The 19,760-nt window shown below is 37.7% G+C and overlaps 1 protein-coding gene across 2 annotated transcripts in view; it reads right to left on the bottom strand.

The window, feature by feature from the left end:
- Positions 1–19,760, bottom strand: part of LOC130554078 (low-density lipoprotein receptor-related protein 8-like) — a 64,874-nt gene that overhangs the window by 27,031 nt on the left and 18,083 nt on the right. For both annotated transcript variants that reach the window (XM_057333506.1, XM_057333505.1), the window contains exons 3-4: positions 19,540–19,662; positions 8,577–8,699 (exon numbers count right to left, since the gene is read on the bottom strand). In XM_057333506.1, the coding sequence (XP_057189489.1) occupies positions 8,577–8,699; positions 19,540–19,662 (246 nt within the window). The remainder of the gene's footprint in view (positions 1–8,576; positions 8,700–19,539; positions 19,663–19,760) is intronic.

Raw genomic sequence — 19,760 nt, 5'->3', positions numbered from 1 at the left:
ACTGTGTGCAGGTGCCAAGTCCTGTTGGAAAATGAAATCTGCATCTCCATAAAGTTGGTCAGCAGCAGGAAGCATGAAGTGCTCTAAAACTTCCTGGTATACGGCTGCGTTGACCTTGGACCTCAGAAAACAGAGTGGACCAACACCAGCAGATGACATGGCACCCCAAACCATCACTGACTGTGGAACCTTTACACTGGACCTCAAGCAACATGGATTCTGTGCCTCTCCTCTCCTCCTCCAGACTCTGGGACCCTGATTTCCAAAGGAAATGCAAAATTTACCTTTATCAGAGAACATAACTTTGGACCACTCAGCAGCAGTCCAGTGCTTTTTGTCTTTAGCCCAGGCGAGACGCTTCTGACGCTGTCTGTTGTTCAAGAGTGGCTTGACACAAGGAATGTGACAGCTGAAACCCATGTCTTGCATACATCTGTGCGTAGTGGTTCTTGAAGCACTGACTCCAGCTGCAGTCCACTCTTTGTGAATCTCCCCCACATTTTTGAATGGGTTTTGTTTCACAATCCTCTCCAGGGTGCAGTTATCCCTATGGCTTGTACACTTTTTTCTACCACATCTTTTCCTTCCCTTCGCCTCTCTATTAATGTGCTTGGACACAGAGCTCTGTGAACAGCCAGCCTCTTTTGCAATGACCTTTTGTGTCTTGCCCTCCTTGTGCAAGGTGTCAATGGTCGTCTTTTGGACAACTGTCAAGTCAGCAGTCTTCCCCATGATTGTGTAGCCTACAGAACTAGACTGAGAGACCATTTAAAGGCCTTTGCAGGTGTTTTGAGTTAATTAGCTGATTAGAGTGTGGCACCAGGTGTCTTCAATATTGAACCTTTTCACAATATTCTACTTTTCTGAGATACTGAATTTGGGGTTTTCATTAGTTATCAGTTATAATCATCAAAATAAAAAAAATAAACATTTGAAATATATCAGTCTGTGTGTAATGAATGTTAGTGTGAAGAAACAAGTGTGAAGAAGTTAAAATAATATTTATAAAATTGTACAAATATTATATTATTATATAAATTATATTTAAATGTAAGTATATTATAACTAAGGCTTTTAACTTTCAGAACTAAAGTAAGGGAGTTTTTTCAAACCGTGTGCTGGTGTCTGAGATTATTATAAAGTTCACTAACCTACTCTAAGAAAGTGATAAAAACAGTACAGTCTGTGGGTGGTCTCAGCTATATTGAGGCAGATTATTGGCAAAGTGAACAAAGGGTACTCGGACTTTACACTTCATAACAGCTTTATATTCGCTGAACAAAATGAAGCACAGACCAGTGAAGCAGCAGGCGCTGAAGAGACTGTACAAACAAAAGCAAGATTCTGCACAGCACAGCTTTACATACAGACATTAATTTTCAACTGCGACTTAACACACACATACTGTACACTAGCTAAAATGTGATATAGGGCTCTAAAGAGATTACACAGAAGGACCTGCCTATCACAGTCAGGATTTTAATGAAATCTCTGTAGAGAGGTTGACAGTTGAGATAAGTGGAACAGAAAAGGATAGAAAAGACGAGAAAACCGCAAAGGAGATACTATATATACCTGTATATGTACTATTATTTTCTGTTTTGATGTCTGGTCAGTATACTTTATCAATACAAGGCCAGATTTACTAACAGCTTGTGGCTGCGCAAATGACTCTTCTATAGCGAAATTATGCCTGTGTTTTTTAATGTGCGCCTTGAAATTCCTACTCATTTCCTCATAAAGCTTGAAAGACAGTGAATCCAAATGCTGATGCAGGTGAAAATCTTACCATTACCATTTGGATTTTGGATGAGGGCATAATGTGAATAGCCATACACCCAGAATACAGTTCTTTCCTGTATCCAGTGCATGTAGAAGAGCCTTTGTAAACCACGTTTAAATGTAAAAGCCTGTGGTTTGAGATTAGCCTAGATTAAGAGCAGATTATTTTGTGGGAACAGGCAATTATCATCACTGTGCCAAAACTCCAACCATTTACACTCATTTATTCCAGCACAGGAAGAAAAATCCCTACAACACTTTAACGGAAGAACACAAACAGCAATGATACTGTTCAGTACACATTCCTCAAATCTGGGCACTTACTTCATATAAAATAAAAATGTTCTTCAAATTACTGATATTAGGTATTTCTACACCGTAAACTCAGAAAAATAACAATTATGTAAACAGGAATCATTGAATTTAAAAAGTGTTGCACTGGGTATTAAAGATATAAGGCAATTATGAATACGCTTGGAAGAGTTTTGAAGATTGAGGAAATGAATTGGCCTGCATTGATTTTTCGATAGCTTTCGGCTGGTGCCACTTAGCAAAGCAAACAGTCAAACTCAGGCATATAAGAAGACCCAGTGGTGCTTGAGATTGGACGACAGCCAGTTTGACCCAGTTCCCCGGAAGCCACGCTGTAGTGATGATGAGAGGTTCTGATCAGCAGAGGTGAAGCTGTGGGCCATGTCCACCCTGAGGGGAGAGATGTGATGGACCAGTCCACCCATATTAGCTTCTACTAGTGCCTGTTCAAAACTTTAACAACAGAATACATGTTTTGTGCATGTGCCAGGAAAAGAGCTCAATTTAAACAAAAACTGGGCCAAAATATGTTTTAATAATTCAATGCAGTTTACAAACACACTCATAAACACAAATCTTTTTGTGCATGACTACTTTGTGCAAATACCTTCACTCCACTTCGAAACAAACAAACATAAACATGCACCAATGCAACAGCAAACAATCTGGCTAACCATGGTCACAATTAAAACACACTGTCAGGTTTTATTTTTCATACTTCGCTGCCTCTATGGAAAAGAAATCATCAGGCTATATGAAACATCTGGGTGAAATACAAGTTAAGCATAACACAAATGCTGTCAGATAGAGCTTTACCTTTATTTAGACTGGAATATTTATTTATTTCTACATACAAGGCTCCGTTTGAAATCGCATACTATTCTTATTTCATTACATATACTATGGAGAGTAAGCACTTTTCTGTATGTTTGTTTTCAAACGGTAAAAGCAAGTTGCTAAGACTGCGTCTACACCGGACGTGTGCGACACGACAAAAGACATTAGAATTCATCATAATTTTAGATTTTGACCGCACTGGATGCGGCGCGACGTGCCTCAACAAACCCATTACGAACAAGGCATTTGTCATGTCGCGTCGCTCGCGTCAGGTGTAGACAGGGAGTAAGCTATAATACCATAAGCCACCGTAATGATGTAAAAAATAGCATAAAAACGCAAAACAACCATTTACATTCCTAAGATGATGACTACAGTACACTAAGCATGCACATAAGTATGTTATGAGACAACAATGTACTATAATGTTTGAAGCATTTTTCATTGCATACAGCTTGTTTCACATATTATTATTTAAAAATAGCAGGCAGTAAGTGTATTTCAAACATAACCATTCGGTGTCTTTGTCCAGCTAACAGATCAAGCACATGACCCGAACAGTGACTTTTGTCAGTAAACAAAGCACGCAGCCTGTGACTCCATTTGAAATGCTGAGCGAGTTGTTGCGTGTGATTTTACATGATGAGCAATTTGAGTTTCCACAGGGCTGATCATCAAACCTGTTCATGCATAATTCACTGCGAGAAAGACTCAATTAACCTAATGCCAAAGTGAGATTGACTTTAATAAGTTACCCCGCGGTTCTCTAACACTGGCGATTAGGAGGGATCTGAGCGGTGAGGGATTTGAGTTTGTCAGAGGAGTATGTGTACCGGCATTTCTGATGAATGCCTAACAGGCAGTGCATTTCTGTTGCAGTGCATTTAAAGCTCCCTCCCTCTAGCTGAGGTTCAGTTGTAAGCTTTATTCTTATGTCATTCACCTTTACGTAATCAGGAATAAAAATTTCTGTCACTTTTCTATTTGGGTTATATGTTTAGGGAGACATTTAATGGGAAATAGTTATGATCATAAATAATTCAGTTATTGTGACAGTTTGTATTATATTAGACAACAATACAAATGCATTAGTTGTGCATGGTGATTATTCAAGGTTTAATGTCAGTACATGACTCATCACCTGATTTGTATCCATTTTGATGTGTTCATATTGGCTGAGTCTCAGCAGATGCTTCACGGTGGCAGTATTGTCACAAACACTATATTAACTTCATGCAATTTCCTGCGAGTCTGTTTGATAAGAAAGTGTCTCCCTAGAACATTAATGTAAATTACACAACAGATCAACCAGTTTCTCATATTGAAAGTAAAAAGATAAAACAAAATCAAAAACAACAAGCACACATCAGAGTCAATATAAATATCAACAAAAACTGGTAAAGGAATTTAAGCCTCTTTCTGTCATAAATCCAAGCATTTACATGAATCTGTGCATGCACTGAACCTGTTGTGAAACTCCATTGAGATGTAAGTAGCAGATGTCTAGTTGCTTCTGAGCGCCACTGCAGTGGATCAAAGTTATGAAGCTCTCAGCAGTGGATAATGAGAGGTGTATTACACAGCACTGACCCGACACAGCAGGGCAGGAAATCAATTATCATCATGACCCAGGTGAAATATCATTCTGAGACATGGCTCTTGTTCTGGTTCGATACTGTGACATTGGCAGGGGCATAACAACCAAGAGTTGGAAAATGGCCGGGCACTGGTTATAGTCTGACTAAAATACTCATTACCTTTACAGAAGTAAACAAAATGAATCAATGCTGCTTAGTTGGATTGTCAGACAGGTGCGATTCTAGGTTTTCAATATTAGGGGGGCTCAGCCTCCAATGAGGATATATAGCCACACTCTAAGCACCACATACTGTATACATTACTAAAAGAAATAAATAAGAAAGAATATGCAGAAAAGCATAAAGACAAGTTATTGTTATTCAAATGAATATCACATTAATCGGTCAATCTGCAACATTTATAATTCAAAGTGACAACAACAGCCACAAATCCATATAATAAATGTCACAATCAACTGCTGAATCAATATTTAGTAGGAATAACTTGATATGTTTCCCTGCCATTCATTCTGATTAGCACGAGCGCTGTCACTCCTGTGCATGACTGCGTGTTCATCTATTACACCCACAATATGTTTTAAATTAATAATACAAATACTGAAGCGTCTGAAAAACGACAAAGAGCTTCTAGGTACACTTTTGTTTCCTCGGAACTCAGAACAATGAATAACACACACAGCCGCACCAGGCTGAACTGCAGTAACGTAACTCTATCTGCCCCAGAGGTGGGTAGTAACGAGCTACATTTACTTCGTTACATTTACTTGAGTAACATTTTGGAAAATATGTACTTTTTAAGTAAAATTAAAAGTGTGTACTTTTACTCTTACTTGAGTAAATTTCTAATAGAAAATATGTACTTTTACTTCGTTACATTGCGTGACGTTCCTTCATTCCTTCATTTTAAAATATGCTTTTTAAAACGCGTTGTTTATGTCAAGGTTGTCGTCTTTTTTTACAGGCATTCCCGAGTGATCGATTCTTTTGAGTCGATTCTTTTGAAAGCATTAATTGAAAAACCATTTGAATAGTCACTTTCAACCAATAAGATGCCATGTAAGAGGTCGTGTTTTCATTGGCCCGCCGTGGAAGCCTATCCTGGATTGGTTTACTATTTTTGACAGCCTATAATGCCTGGAACACACAGGAGGACCTCTCGAGTGCAAGAGTACCAAAGGATTCGTGGACGCACGGCACGCATTTTGAGTGCGCACACGCTCACTGAGCGAGAGGAGAGAAAATTTATAAGAGAGCAGCGTATAATTGAAAGCACGCGTCCAGTTTTGTGCATGAGCAAAGGAAATCGGCGTGCGAGCGGAGAGATTCGCGTGCTCGTATTACAAGAATGCGCTCTCGCCTTGTAATAATACGCTCGCGACATTTGTCATTAAAATAACGCCATACGTTACCTGTCAGACACAGAGACGTGGGCTTGCAGAAATATACATTTGAAGAACAGAAGGAAGAAAACGTGTTGATTGGCGTGTGGTTCACTGTTTACTGTTTGTTTACAAGTAAGAGCGTTTCACAACACACACGTGACACAACACGAGAACACATGAGCTTTGTTCAAAAATGTGTATTTCATTTAAGAGAGCACTGCAGATGTTCTAGATCATCTTAAGAAATGCTGAGTTTAGTTAATGCATTTTAAATGCAAAACTCTGCAGGTTCACTTTAGTTTGACATGGTCTATTATTCTAAATAAGTTGTGTAAACTACATTGACATCAGGACTAGATGAAATTTACAGAAATGCTTGTCTCTTCTGTGTTTGTCTATTCTTTAGTCTCTCTAGTATATTGCACAGATATTTGCTTATCATAATGAAAAATATTGATTAAAATGTAATATTAAAATATTGGCGTTAATATTAATTTAATGTAGTAGGCCTATATAATCAGATACAAAGTAACTAAGTAACTAGCTACATGAGTAGTTTTTTCATTGCATACTCTTTTACTTTTACTCAAGTAATTTTTAAAATAGTGACTTTTACTTTTACTTGAGTAACAATTTCTCTAGTTACTTGTACTTTTACTTGAGTAAAGATTTTGGCTACTCTACCCACCTCTGATCTGTCCGTCATCTTTCCGGGGCTGTCAAAACTAACGTCAACTCTCTGTAACTTAGGTGCAGAAAAATCAAACAGCACATCATCATGAATGACACATTTCTGTGCGCTACAACATCATCATGATCGTTTTCTAAAGTATGCCGTCATTGGTGTGAAGTGATGCTTTCATTTTGCTGCAGGTAAACAACTAACGTTAGTTAACGAGGGGTGAACGCAGACAAAACTTTTTTACAGTGGATGGGAAGGGGTCTTGTATCGCTCCCGCATCATATTAAGCTGCATTTATAACAAAGAATAGCAAAAATGTAGATGTCATGTTAACGCACACACCTTGTAACTTTACTCTGCGTATGACGTTCACTCCAATGTGCTGCTGTGAACTGAAGAATGCGCTAAATAACGCAGCCTAACGCCGTTTTCATAATAAGAGTTTTAAAGGGGACAATAAAGCGATCTCGAATTCTTGTACAGATTACATTATTACTCACAATATATTAGGGGGGCTAAGCTAGAACTTTAGGGGGGCTTTAGCTCCCTCAAAAAGGCCCTAGCAACGCCACTGTTGTCAGATCCATGACAACAGGAATGACTAAAGAAACATTGATTTAAAAAAGTTTTCTACAGATTTCCTCTGTTTTGTGCCAAAATGTGAATGTAAAGTTTTGGGAGTGCCATATGAATACAGTGAACCAGAAATTTTGATTCTTATTTGATTATCGTTCTGTGTGTGTTATTCCTAAAGAGCCAATGGTATAATAACCACAGCAAATGTTTATCATGGCTGTACTGTGTACACTACATGAAATTAACAGATAACTTACGGTCTCATGGTTGTAGAATAAGTTTCTAAAGCGAATAACAATGATAAATTGCTCTGTGTATGAAAGAAAATTAAGAATTTAAAAGAGTTGTGACACCTCATTTACCACAGCGTGTACGCTGAGAGCCATTACCCACCCCTCTGCACTGGAAAGAAAAATAGTTGGTTGGTGTTTAATTTACGTTTCAACCCGGCAATTACGATTAGGATTTATATCTTATAACATGTCAAAAGGTTTTGTGTTTTTAGGATGAAATTATAATTGCTTTTTCGGAGAGAATCACATGAATGAAAATGGTTGAATGAAGAAAAAAAAAAGATGAAGATACACTTATAATTCCCTGAGAATCAAACCTGTGACTTGTATTACTAGCACAATGCTTTCCCGCTTCATTTTATTTTTTTAAGTAAATGTTTGTACAAATGTGCTGCCCTATGAAACAATCACATTTTATTGCTTACCAAATGGATTTCAATTTACAGAGAGAAACAGATTGAAGAAATGGAATGAGATTGAGAAACAGTTAATGTGACAGACGGTTGAGCAGACAGACAGAATGAAGGCCAGAGGAGAGAAACTACAGCAAGTGAGAGAAAGCGTGAGAGCTAGAAGGCGCTTAAAAGTAGGACAGAGGGTTTCATAGCGGGGGTCTGTGGAGTCACCTGATTGGCCAAAGCACAATCACCATTTCTGATGAGCCAGTGAACACAGACAGTGATTGGGTATGATGACACTTGAGTATAAGCCCTGTTACTTTAACATCAATACTCTAGACTCCAGACAATTTATCAAGAAAACCTTGCCTGAGCGTTTCAAGGACATCCTTTTGCCATCTCTTTAACAATAATTACTTACCACAGCCTAGAATATTCATATATCTGCCACTTTACATAGCTTATCCCAGATAAGAAATAATTCACAACAGATTGGTATTATTCTTAATATCAATAATATTAAATTATACAACCATATTTCATGGCCATCAATTGTTTAGTTTAAATTAAAGCCAAATCTCACACATAAGGCGGCAGTGCGCAAGGGAAATAAACAGGTTTCTTTGTGCCAGCCAGTTCAAAGTATCACATCAGACTGTATGAGACTCCCTGCAGAGAATCAAACAAACAGTCCGAGACGGAGGGATCAGACTCACCCGCAGCACAGTCCTCTTCATCTAAGCCGTTTTCACAGTCTCTCTCCCCATCACAGCGCCAGGACAGCGACACACACTTCCCTCCACAGTCGAACTTATCTGGTGGACAAGTCTGTCTGACCGCTGTGAGAGAGAAGCAAAATGTTTGAAATCTGAAACATGACGCTGGTGAACAAATCGCCATTGAATCACTATGTTGATCTCACTGTGTGCTCACTGGACATGCCTTATCAGAGATGTCCCAGTGTTTCCCATCACAGTGAGTCATGTGAGATAGCAAACAGGATAAAAACACACAGCTCTGTGCAGAATTTTGATTAGGATTATATTAAAGTGATACTTCACCCAAAAATTAAAACTCTGTAATCATTTACTCACATTTGAGCTGTACCAAATGTGTATAAAATTGTTCTGGTGATTTTCCATAGGAGGAAAAATTACTTTATCGTTTTTTTGTTTTGTTCTATGGAACACAAAAGAAGACATTTTGAAGAATTTAGGACAGCAAACTTCTGGGGCACTTTTGACTACCATTGTTTTTTCCTACTATGGTAGTCGACAGGGGCGCAGATGGGATTTTTTAACTGGGGGGACCAAGCTGTCAGCAAATGATTTCAACTCAGTTAGTTGCTTTGCGTAATTTGGACTAATGGTTTGCACTAAAAATCCATTGGAGGATCTTATTTGAAGTCATGGATAAACAACAATGAACAAAGGCCACCCTGATCAACACTAGCAATGCATGATCAAACTGTTATTTGTCTAGTATGCCAATCAGCCACCAAAACTGCCTTCTGCAAAATATGTTTTATTTAAACATTTAAACATAAATCAGTAAATTTACCTCAGTCAAACTATACAGCACATTGGGTTAGATGATAATGTTATGCCAGGACCCTAATTTAGTCTTGCAAGTCCAGATAAAACATTATTTCCTGATGATAAATTGTTTGATTTATCCAACAATTCTTCTTGTTGTAATTCGCTATTTACCTCTGTCCACTCACCTAATTGCATAGTCATTCTCTCAACGTTTTGCTGTGTTTGCTAAGTGCAAAAGACTAACGTTAGCTATACAAATAAATAACAAAACTAATCTGGGAAGAGGTTGTGGAGGAACTGCGGAGGGCATGGGATGGCGGAAAGTTGTATAAAAAACACAAAAACCTTGCATTAAAAGTATTGTGATAACAATTTCATCACTTTCATTAATTTTAAGTGAACTGTCCCTTTAAATTTGAGCACAGACCAGACAAGAGCTGCGCCCTCCGGAGGTCACATTTTGTCTAGAGCATACATAATCGAGGTTGTCTCATTTTCGTTAAAAACATTATAAAATTAACATTTAATTATCTTAAGACGTAATAATTGTAATTTCATTCCTACCTTGAAATGTAACGGTTGCCTTTCTGAAATAAAACCATAAGTAATGACGCATGTGTGTAAATGAATGTGTACATTACATGAATCATGCAAATGACATAATTTCCATTTAAAATGGCTTTTTGTAGTTTGCATCAGTGGATACTACAGCTAAACATTTATATTGTTAAAAAATGGTAAAATATTGAATGTTTAGCCTCTAACGTTGTGCGTTGCACTGGTTGTACTCGAACCTAAGCTGTCTTCTTTGATTTGATTGGTCACCACCACACCGGCTCTGTAAACAGTAACTCCCGCCTTCTTATATTTGATTAGCCAATGGCCACCTTAATTTAACATTGAGGTCCACTGCTAGACCATTTGCAGCACCAAAAACTACAGATAGGTTTTTAGGCATTTCTATCAAAAATTTGATTACACATCACAGTAAAAATGGCGGGTGCGATCCTGCGTGAGAAAATGGATGTGTGGTGTGAGTGCGTGAGAAAACAGTCAATTGCGTGAGTCTCACGGTGAATGTGTGACGGTTGGCAGCCCTGTTATTGTGCGTCAGCCTGTGTCTGCCCCGACCCGATTCTGAAGCAGTGACGGCAAAATAATTAAGGGAGCGGCGGGCATGTCCGCCACTACTTTGGCTAATGTACATAGGGGAAACCCTGATTAATCCTCAGTTTTACAGATGTTTGTTGCCTTTCGTAGGGACAGTGAGGGGGACTATGAATCTGAGGGGGTCATGTCCCCCCCGTCCCTAGTGCATTCTGCACGCCTGGTAGTCGATGGGTGTTGAGATCTGTCTGGTTATAAGCATTATTCCAAATATATTTCTCTGTGTTCATCAGAACGAAGAAATTTATACACATTTGGAACAACTCAAAGGTGACTAAATGATGACAGAATTTTCATTTCTGGGTGAAGTATCCCTTTAAGTTTGCTCTACTCGCGTCCCCCTAAAATTGGATATTCTTGCAGGTCTTTTCCACACAAAGCCAGTTAGTGAACATGGCTGTGGAGCTCCAAAAGCTGACAAAAAAATCTCTGTGCAAGTTCTGTTATTTTGAGTGGCTTTAAAAAGAATTTGAGTCATATGGTGTTTTTTTTTTAAGGCTAACAATTGTGATCACAATGAACTGTCATCGTATGGATCCGCATTAACAATCGTCCAAATTTCTACTTCAGCATTTCGTGGAAAAAAGGAAAATCATGCAGGTGTTTGGGTGAGTCGTTCCATTAAGTGAGATAGAATGAGGTCAGAGAGTCTGTGCCCCTCAGTTTAGCAGATCTTTCACTTTCGCCGTCATGGCCAATCTATTCTATTCGGCAGGCTGTCTGTTGATATTACATTGCAGTTTGGGGGGTTTCTGTGACATAAATAAATCATTTCTGGCCGGCAGAGTCCTGGATAGACGCCACAGTCAATGCCAACAGCAGCTTTCATATCATAAAATATTTTGAAGCAGCCCAATAACTTGTATGTACTTTATTATCAAAAGGGGATTGAGTGAATGTTCTATCTGTCACTGTTTCATAATTCACAGGAATGATACATAATAATTAACATGTGATTTCAACATCAAGTACAAGAACTTGAGCATCATTCATCAGGCAAGATGGTTGTGATTTCTTTTCACGTTTGTATTCAAATATGCTTAACCATGACATCCAGCACCCTCTAATGAGAAACCAATATCCTGAGAAATCCTAATCTCACAAAAGTATTACTTCATTTCGCTTAATACAGACTGAACTCTCAAAAAATGATGTGTTAAAACATTTTTGCGTTATATTTAATGTGTGTTTTTAACACACTATGTGTAATTTTATGTTAATTTTGTGTTAGTATAAATCAATAAAAGGGACAAAACAAGGTTGAGTCAAAGACATTATATAATGAAGTGTTATATTTTTATTATCATTTATTACACGGCTCGTTGGAATGCTCGATTCCATTCCATTTCATGTCCAGTTTTTACTTATGTGGCAAGTAGCCGTGTAATAAATGGGATAATGTACAAGCAGCCGGCCGTTATCGCAAAATAAGACCCTTCCGTGTGATACAAGACCCTGATCAAACTGTCGGGGCTCATTTCTGGGATAACAGTTGCCTGTACATTATCCCGTACATAATGAGCTATTTCATCTACATACACCGTGGGTCCCCTTACATGGAATTCGCCATGTTGTATAGAGTAGCCCTAAAGAGGCAAACTACTACAGAGCGCGTTTTGTGAAAATGTTATCTCCTTCGACAAAGAAGCGAAAACGTGACAACATCTCAGTCCAGTGTCAGCCACCGAAGTGCTTTGAAAAGGAGGGGTGAGCAGTGGAGTGAGCCATTGGCTGCAATTTGCAACCTCACCGCTAGATGCTGCTAAATTTAAGACACTGGACCTTTAAGGACAGTTTTTAGAGTGTCTTCACAATGCTAATATACATGAGAAGCATTCATATAATCCTTAATGAAGAAAAAATGTAAGATGAATCAGGGAATAAAATGCAACTAATGCCAACTCACCCACACTGCAAATCAAAGCTAAAGTCGGTATAAAGTCTGACTGGTATACCAGCAGACTTTTTCAGTGACAAAAATCTGAAATAAAATGACTGGAGAGCAAACAAAACAAAACAAACAAACAATAAAGAAAGAAAGAAAGAAACTAGGCAAAATTGAGTGTGCCACAATTTCAAAATGCACTGCAATGCTTGTTATATGTTTATTGAAAAGTTAGTGAATGAACCCAATCTCATCATTCCCAAGAAGACCCCACAGAACTGTGTTAATTGTTAGACTATAAAGTCATTCAACATGTTGGTCCGAAAGCTAAAGTGTTTGTTTATTTATTTATTTTTAGGTATCTGCAATGCAGTGGAATGTTGTGTAACTCTGTGGTTGGCAGGGTGTGTGACAAACGAAACCAACTCTGACAGTTTCAGAAAGACGTTTGGTAGCAGATGCTATAGCGCAGCCAGAATAAGTGATTAAATGTGACTACTAATGACAAATATGAGTATAAACCAGAAAAGAAGAATGTGTAGCAGAAAAATAAAATTCAAACAAACATAAAAAGAGCCAATTCACCGTTTACACTTGAAAATGCTGCCTGCAAAAAATAAACTAAAACTAAGACTAAACACATCAGCAGGAAATAAATAATCATAAATAAAATATTTTACAGAGAATGGAAATGCCTTAAGCTTCAAAGAGAAATGCAATGCTACTTTGCATTTGGTTACAGTATACAGTATCTTACAAGGGAGCAACCAAAGGTGCAGCCAACATTTGACTGTCCAAGTAGGCAGGTTTTGGAACAGAGATGGTCTGCAATATCTACAGAAAATTGGGAAAGGGAGAGTGGAAGAAGGACATGGCCAGAAGACCAGAAGAACTCCCTGTGACATCACAGCCTGTGCAGTGAGGTGTGAGGTAAGAGAGCACAAGGTTGCGCCAAGCTCGGAGTACTCATTTGGCTTTGCTGATGGCTATTTGATAAAGACCTTCTTAAATCCACTTCAATGAAATCAGCAGAGGAAAATACAGCAGTTAGTCTCTAATCAAACGAAATTGATCTCCACTTCATGAAGTCATTACTGCTGCCATTTGAAAATAAAATACAGGCATGTTCAATGCTGAGAATTAACAAAACACACTTGAACATAAAGCTGCAGTGTGCAATTTTCAGCATAACCAAGTGGAACAACGATTTGTTTGAACAACCCTGCTTGCTCAGACAACTGCATGAGTTTGGGACAGAAGTGCCTGTTTGACTAAAGTGTCGAGGAAAAGAGATAAAATCACAATTAAAGTATAAAACCAGATGATAAAACTCAACTGTATTCCGAGTTTTCTAAAACGTTTGTTTTCTAAAGCCATAATTTTCAGTCTGTTCTTCATAAAAAGATAACTTCAAAGATCATAGATATTAACCAAATACCACAGTGTTATTACTATGAACAGGGACAACTGCAATGCCCAGTACAGCCGCTCTAGCAATGGAAGCCCCGCCTTCAAGTAATCATTCAATCATCAATCATTAAAAACAGATTTTTGCACTTGATAACCTTTTTTTCATGCGCAAAAGCAAGAGAAACGTGGCCAAATGTTTTGCACAGTTTATAGTATATAAATATTTATAGATAATATTTTACAGTTTATATAGCACAGACTGCATTTATGGTATGTTTTTGTAATTTCCTATGTTTGAAAGTCATGGTCACCTAAACATTTTCCTTGACAAAACAGCATACAGGTTTGAATGGAAATTTATATTTTGTTGGTGAACTAATCCTTTAAACAATTACAAAGCATTAGTAATTTGTTTTTCTGTCAGTACTGTCAACAAGACACTATTATGGTGGTACAAACTAGGTCATTTCTAGATGGGAGTCAAAATAAAGAGACAGAACTGCTAAATAAATACATAATTTAAGCACTGTTTTAGTTCAGCGTGGCATAACTCACATCATAAACAGTCCCTTGAACCAGTAAGAATTCTATGATGATTTGCAATAGGATATACTCAAGAAAAAGATGGCACGCACCAGTCAAACAGTGATTTAGTAAACATATTGGACGGCATATGGCAGTCAATTACATAAAGTGGGACAGCAAAAACCTAGTGCTTTATTCTGACTCAAGAGATCGCACACATTTCCAGATTGCAGTCAAGAATAACCTTTTAAACGAAAGTTTAACTGTTTATCCATTTAAACGCTGTCAGGATTTACTGGATGAATATAATGTTAATAACATGCTAATTTTAAAAGTGCCATTTATTTTTAAATAGTGCAGAACACATTAGTAGTGCTCATGAGGTAGTGTTCACTAATGTGAGAGCACAAGGTTACTCAAGCGTGAAAGCTGTCGTAATGTGTGACAGGCAGGAAAAGTGTGTCTGTATCACAGGAATGTATGAATACTATACATATATAAATGTGTGTGCATGTAACTGGATTTCCTGCCTAGCAACTGTTACTCAGAGAAAAAATGATTTCATAAATCTAACCTAAATGCTAAATGAAGCATAAATGTGCTATGAACATGCTTCATTATTTATGACCACTGGATAAATTAAACATCTCAAATCTATATTTGGGTTTTCACTTTGTTTCAAGATCGCAGGGATGTCAGAGTACATTTGTTTTTAAGATCGTTCCTTATGAAGCATCCAGTAGGATAACGATGATAGTGAATATTTAACCTTTTTGGTTAAACTAAATGTGAAAGATCATAAAAAACTATACTACATACTGTACATACAACGTATATCCTCGTATAAAATATAACTGAAAGCAAGTGAGACTAGATTAACTACAATTTCTGCACCTGAACATGTTTACAAACAAACGGTATCCCTAATTGGGTCTTATCTTGCATATCTGCTAATGATTTTTACGGAAAGCATCAGCTTCACTTTGTGAATTCATTAGAAGAACTGAAGCATTGCTGAAATGCCCCTTGAGTATGCACTCCATTAAATGCATCGGGACACTCCTTTGTCAGAGAGTTCTGTTAAAGATGCTTAAAGATATTGAACATCCTATTAGCATACAGTACAAACTTTTCCCCCAAAACAGCTTACACGTGAAATTAATAAGAAATGTGCTCCAAAGGTCTTGCATGTTTCGTGGAGATTTAAAACCTTCGTTTCATGACAAATTATTATTTATCAACATCGTTTTAGTGAAAGTCTAACGTAAAAATGTAACTTTTATGACAGCACGCACTCAAGCTTGCAAGTTGGTGCAAAACCTGATGATCCATAACCTCTCAGCATGATTTGAGAAAGTTCCAAAGGGCATCTCTTGTGTGCTTCAATGAAAGCAAGAAATCTGACCTTTTGCACAAAGTTATGACGGTTGATGTTAAATAATTAGAAATAGAGAAAGTTCTCTTTATTTGAAACTTTGACATTTCCTTGCTATTATAAACCTAAAACAACCACAATGTGTTTCCTTCTGATGATGAAGCAAAAGCAGGGAGATCTTATATTTTGAGCTGCAGTTAGTCAAGGATGATGTTTTATGTCCACATCTGTGCTTCTCACTGACAGATCAGAGCCAACATACTGTAGTCATGGAAACAATAGCTACATTTTTATTGTGCCACTGACGAAATACACCAAATGGACATAATAAGTCAGTGTTAATTTTTCACTTGTCAAAATAGCTTTATAGACTGTAATAGATTTGAAAACAAATTTGAAATGTTATTTCTAATATGCCTAAAGTATGATTCAATAGAGTAAGCTGAACAGATAAATGAAGTACCATGAAGGCTGGACAAGGAAATTCATCTATAAGATATTTAAAGCTGTGGGACTAAGTGATTTTAACCACGGATAAATAGTGTTCATGCATATGCCTCATTTGCATACTCCGAAAGAAAAAAAATCAATAAATTAAAATAAGGTTTTCTTTAAATGCTGCTGTGCCATTTGAAACAAGCTAAGGTACAATGAAGCCTTGAAATCATTCATTTTTAATGGGATTTCAGCATTGATAGCCCACACTGACTTATGTGTAACAACTTTTTATTACTGAACTCGGACAAAACAGAAGTGTTACTTATTGGACCGAAAACTGCTATAAGTAACAACCAAGAATACTGTTTAACTATCGACGGATGTTCCATAAAACCCTCGTCGTCAGCAAAGAATCTTGGCGTTCTATTCGATAGTAATCTGTCATTTGAGAGCCACGTCGCCAACACCTGTAAAATTGCGTTTTTCCATCTTAAGAATATATCTAAACTACGTCATATGCTGTCAATGTCAGATGCAGAGAAGTTAATTCATGCATTCATGACATCAAGACTAGATTACTGTAATGCACTGTTAGGTGGTTGCCCTGCAGGCTTATTACAAAAACTCCAATTGGTCCAAAACGCGGCAGCTCGAGTTCTTACACGTACAAAAAAGTATGAACATATTAGCCCGGTTCTGTCAACCTTGCACTGGTTACCTATAAAGCATCGCGTTAACTTTAAAATCTTGCTTATTACCTATAAAGCCTACATTTAGCTCCTCAATACTTGAGTAACTCCTCTTGTATTACAGTCCTTCACGTGCATTAGTTAGGCTGCATTAGTTAGATCAACCGAACCAAAAACACAACTGATGTACTTGTTGCATCAAAGATACAGAACAGTACTCTACTCTCAGCCAGTCTTGTCTCATTTCCAAGGTTACCACAGCGAGCAGGATGCAGTTCATGGCTGACCTGATGGTGAGACGGAGAATGGGAAGTGGGGACCTGACAAGAGCTGAGATGATAGAGCTTGAATAAAGAAGGACGCGGTCTCTTGACATGTCTTCACGCACAAATTTCAAATGCTATTAGATTACTAATGATAATCTTAAACTAATTTATTTTATTATTAAGATTTATTTATTTAGCCTTGTTGTGCAAGCTCTCTGGAGCTTGTGCAGAGGCAGCAGCTTTTGCCAGAGGAACTGGAATCCCCTGGTTGGGCCTGGGTTCTCCTGAGGTTTTTTTCTCGATTAGAGTTTTGGGTTCCTCGCCACCGTTTGCATACTTTTTTGCACTATTTGCGCTGCCGGGGGGCTGCTTTAGAATTTTAAAGTTTTACTTAATATTGCATATAGAATTATAGTCTGTTATATTTGACCTGTGCTTCTCTCTCCTTATCCTAAAGTGTGGCTCTCACTGAGCGTGTGGTGTGTCGTACTTGTCTTTGTACGTCTTTGTGTTGTGTGTGTGTGTGTGCGTGCGCATCCGTGTGTGTGTGTGTCTCTGTGTCTGTGTGTGTTGGTGCGTGTTGTGTGTGTGGAGTGTTTTGTGTGTGGGTGTGTCTGTCTTCTGTGTTTTCAACCTTTTCTTGTTTTTGCAGGTACAACTTTAATTATTTTGCTTACAGTCAATATGTCTCATGTACAGCTGCTTTGTAACAATGAAAATTGTAAAAGCGCTATATAAATAAAGTTGAGTTGAGGAGTTGAGTTATGTTTTCTCAGTAAATACCATCACTGAACAGACATTTTCTCAATTGGCTGAAAATGGTGACTAAATCATTAATGAAGTGCGCATATGCAGGGCCACAATGTTAAAAAATATGATTAAATACAATATGAGCTGCTTTGACAAATTGTCCAAACCTTTATAATTAGGTTGTATTGGTAATGCATTATGAACAAATCATAAACAATAGCATTTTTTTTAGCATTTAATCATCTTTAATACATCACACAATTTTTTTTGAATCTGTTAACATTAGTTTACACCAAACTGTATTGGCAATAACTAATATTTACAAAGATTAATAAATGCTGAAGAACTATATCGGTCATTGTTCGTTTGTGTTATGTAATGGATTTACTAGTGTAAATAAATACAACATTATTGAATAAGTGTTATCAAAAAACTAACAAAACAACACAGATATCACTTCCAAGTGCACAAAATACTGCATGGTGGTTATGTTGCTCTTAAGTTCACATATAAAATAGTTTATGACTGTGAGCACTTGTGAATGCTGCTTTTCTGAAAACTTTAACACTACAATGCGAAAGTGTAATTTTTATGCAGGGAGGAAAAATATTTGCTGCATTAATCAAAACCAAGCATAAGACAAACACACTGGGTGACCAATCAGTTATTGTGTTAAAATGAAGAGGCCAATCAAGACTTGAACTGTACAAGCAGTGCAGAACAATGTACAAGCAGTGCTCTTAAATTACTTACTTGAATAGACTATTAAAGGGGTCATTTGACACAGCTAAAATGAATATTATTGTTTGTTTTAGATGTAATGCAATGTGTATACACGATTTAAGGTTAAAAAATGCTGTATTTTACACATACCGTGCATGTTTGTATCTCCTCTTAGCCCCGCCTCTCTGAAACGCACAGATTTTTAACAAAGCTCATCGCTCTGAAAAGCGAGGTGTGCTATGATTGGCCAGTTAACCAGCGCGTAGTGATTGGTCGAATACTGCAAGCGTGTGATGGAAATGTAACGCCTCTTACCATATTTGGAACATCAGGTTCCAAAGCAATTGTGCTGACAGGTACACCCACCTTACTTGCATATACATTTGGGGGGTCTTAGTCAAATCATACCTCCAACTGACGTAGATTTGTGGGGGTGTGGTTACACGAGGCGTTTCAGGCAGGTCTGGGTGAGCATTCGCTTTTAGATAGAATGCATCTTTTGTTCCGACACTTACATTTTTGCAATTTTACGTGTCTAATACATGCATGGGCAACTTATAACACAGAAAAACACGTATTCGCGCCATAGGCCCTTTTAAACAGTTTATATTGGGTAAGAAATGTCTGGTTTCACAGGTCAAAATATTAATTTGGCAAAACTGGTTTACATTCAGCCCATAGGAGGTTTATTTTACTTATCAGTGATTCCTTTTACTTTTCTGTTTCAGTGCTGGTATTGCGAAGACTGATAAGCACGGACCAAAATGGTGCTTTTTTAATCTTTTTTAAGCTTGAAAGCTTTTGTCTCCATTTATTTTAATTGCATTTTTTTCAAATATTGTCCTAATCTTTTTGGGCAGCAGAACAGTTCCTTTAAATATCAGTATTGGTGCAGTAAAGGAAAGTGACTTACTGCAGGTGGCATCGGCCTCATCAGATCCATCTGGACACTCAGGTTCACCGTCACACCGCCAACGCCCAGGAACACACTGACCATTCTCACATGCAAACTCTGAGGGCGCACATGTCTTCTTCACTGCACACAGAGAAAAACAGGGAGTTAAGGGCAAACTGTGTTTGTTCTGCACCAAACAGGTTTCCCAAACTCATCCCTTTTATCATTTTCCATTGGTA

This window comes from Triplophysa rosa, linkage group LG5, assembly GCF_024868665.1.
Source record: "Triplophysa rosa linkage group LG5, Trosa_1v2, whole genome shotgun sequence".
Taxonomy (NCBI): Eukaryota; Metazoa; Chordata; class Actinopteri; order Cypriniformes; family Nemacheilidae; genus Triplophysa; species Triplophysa rosa.
This window is presented reverse-complemented; position numbering and strand designations above follow the sequence as displayed.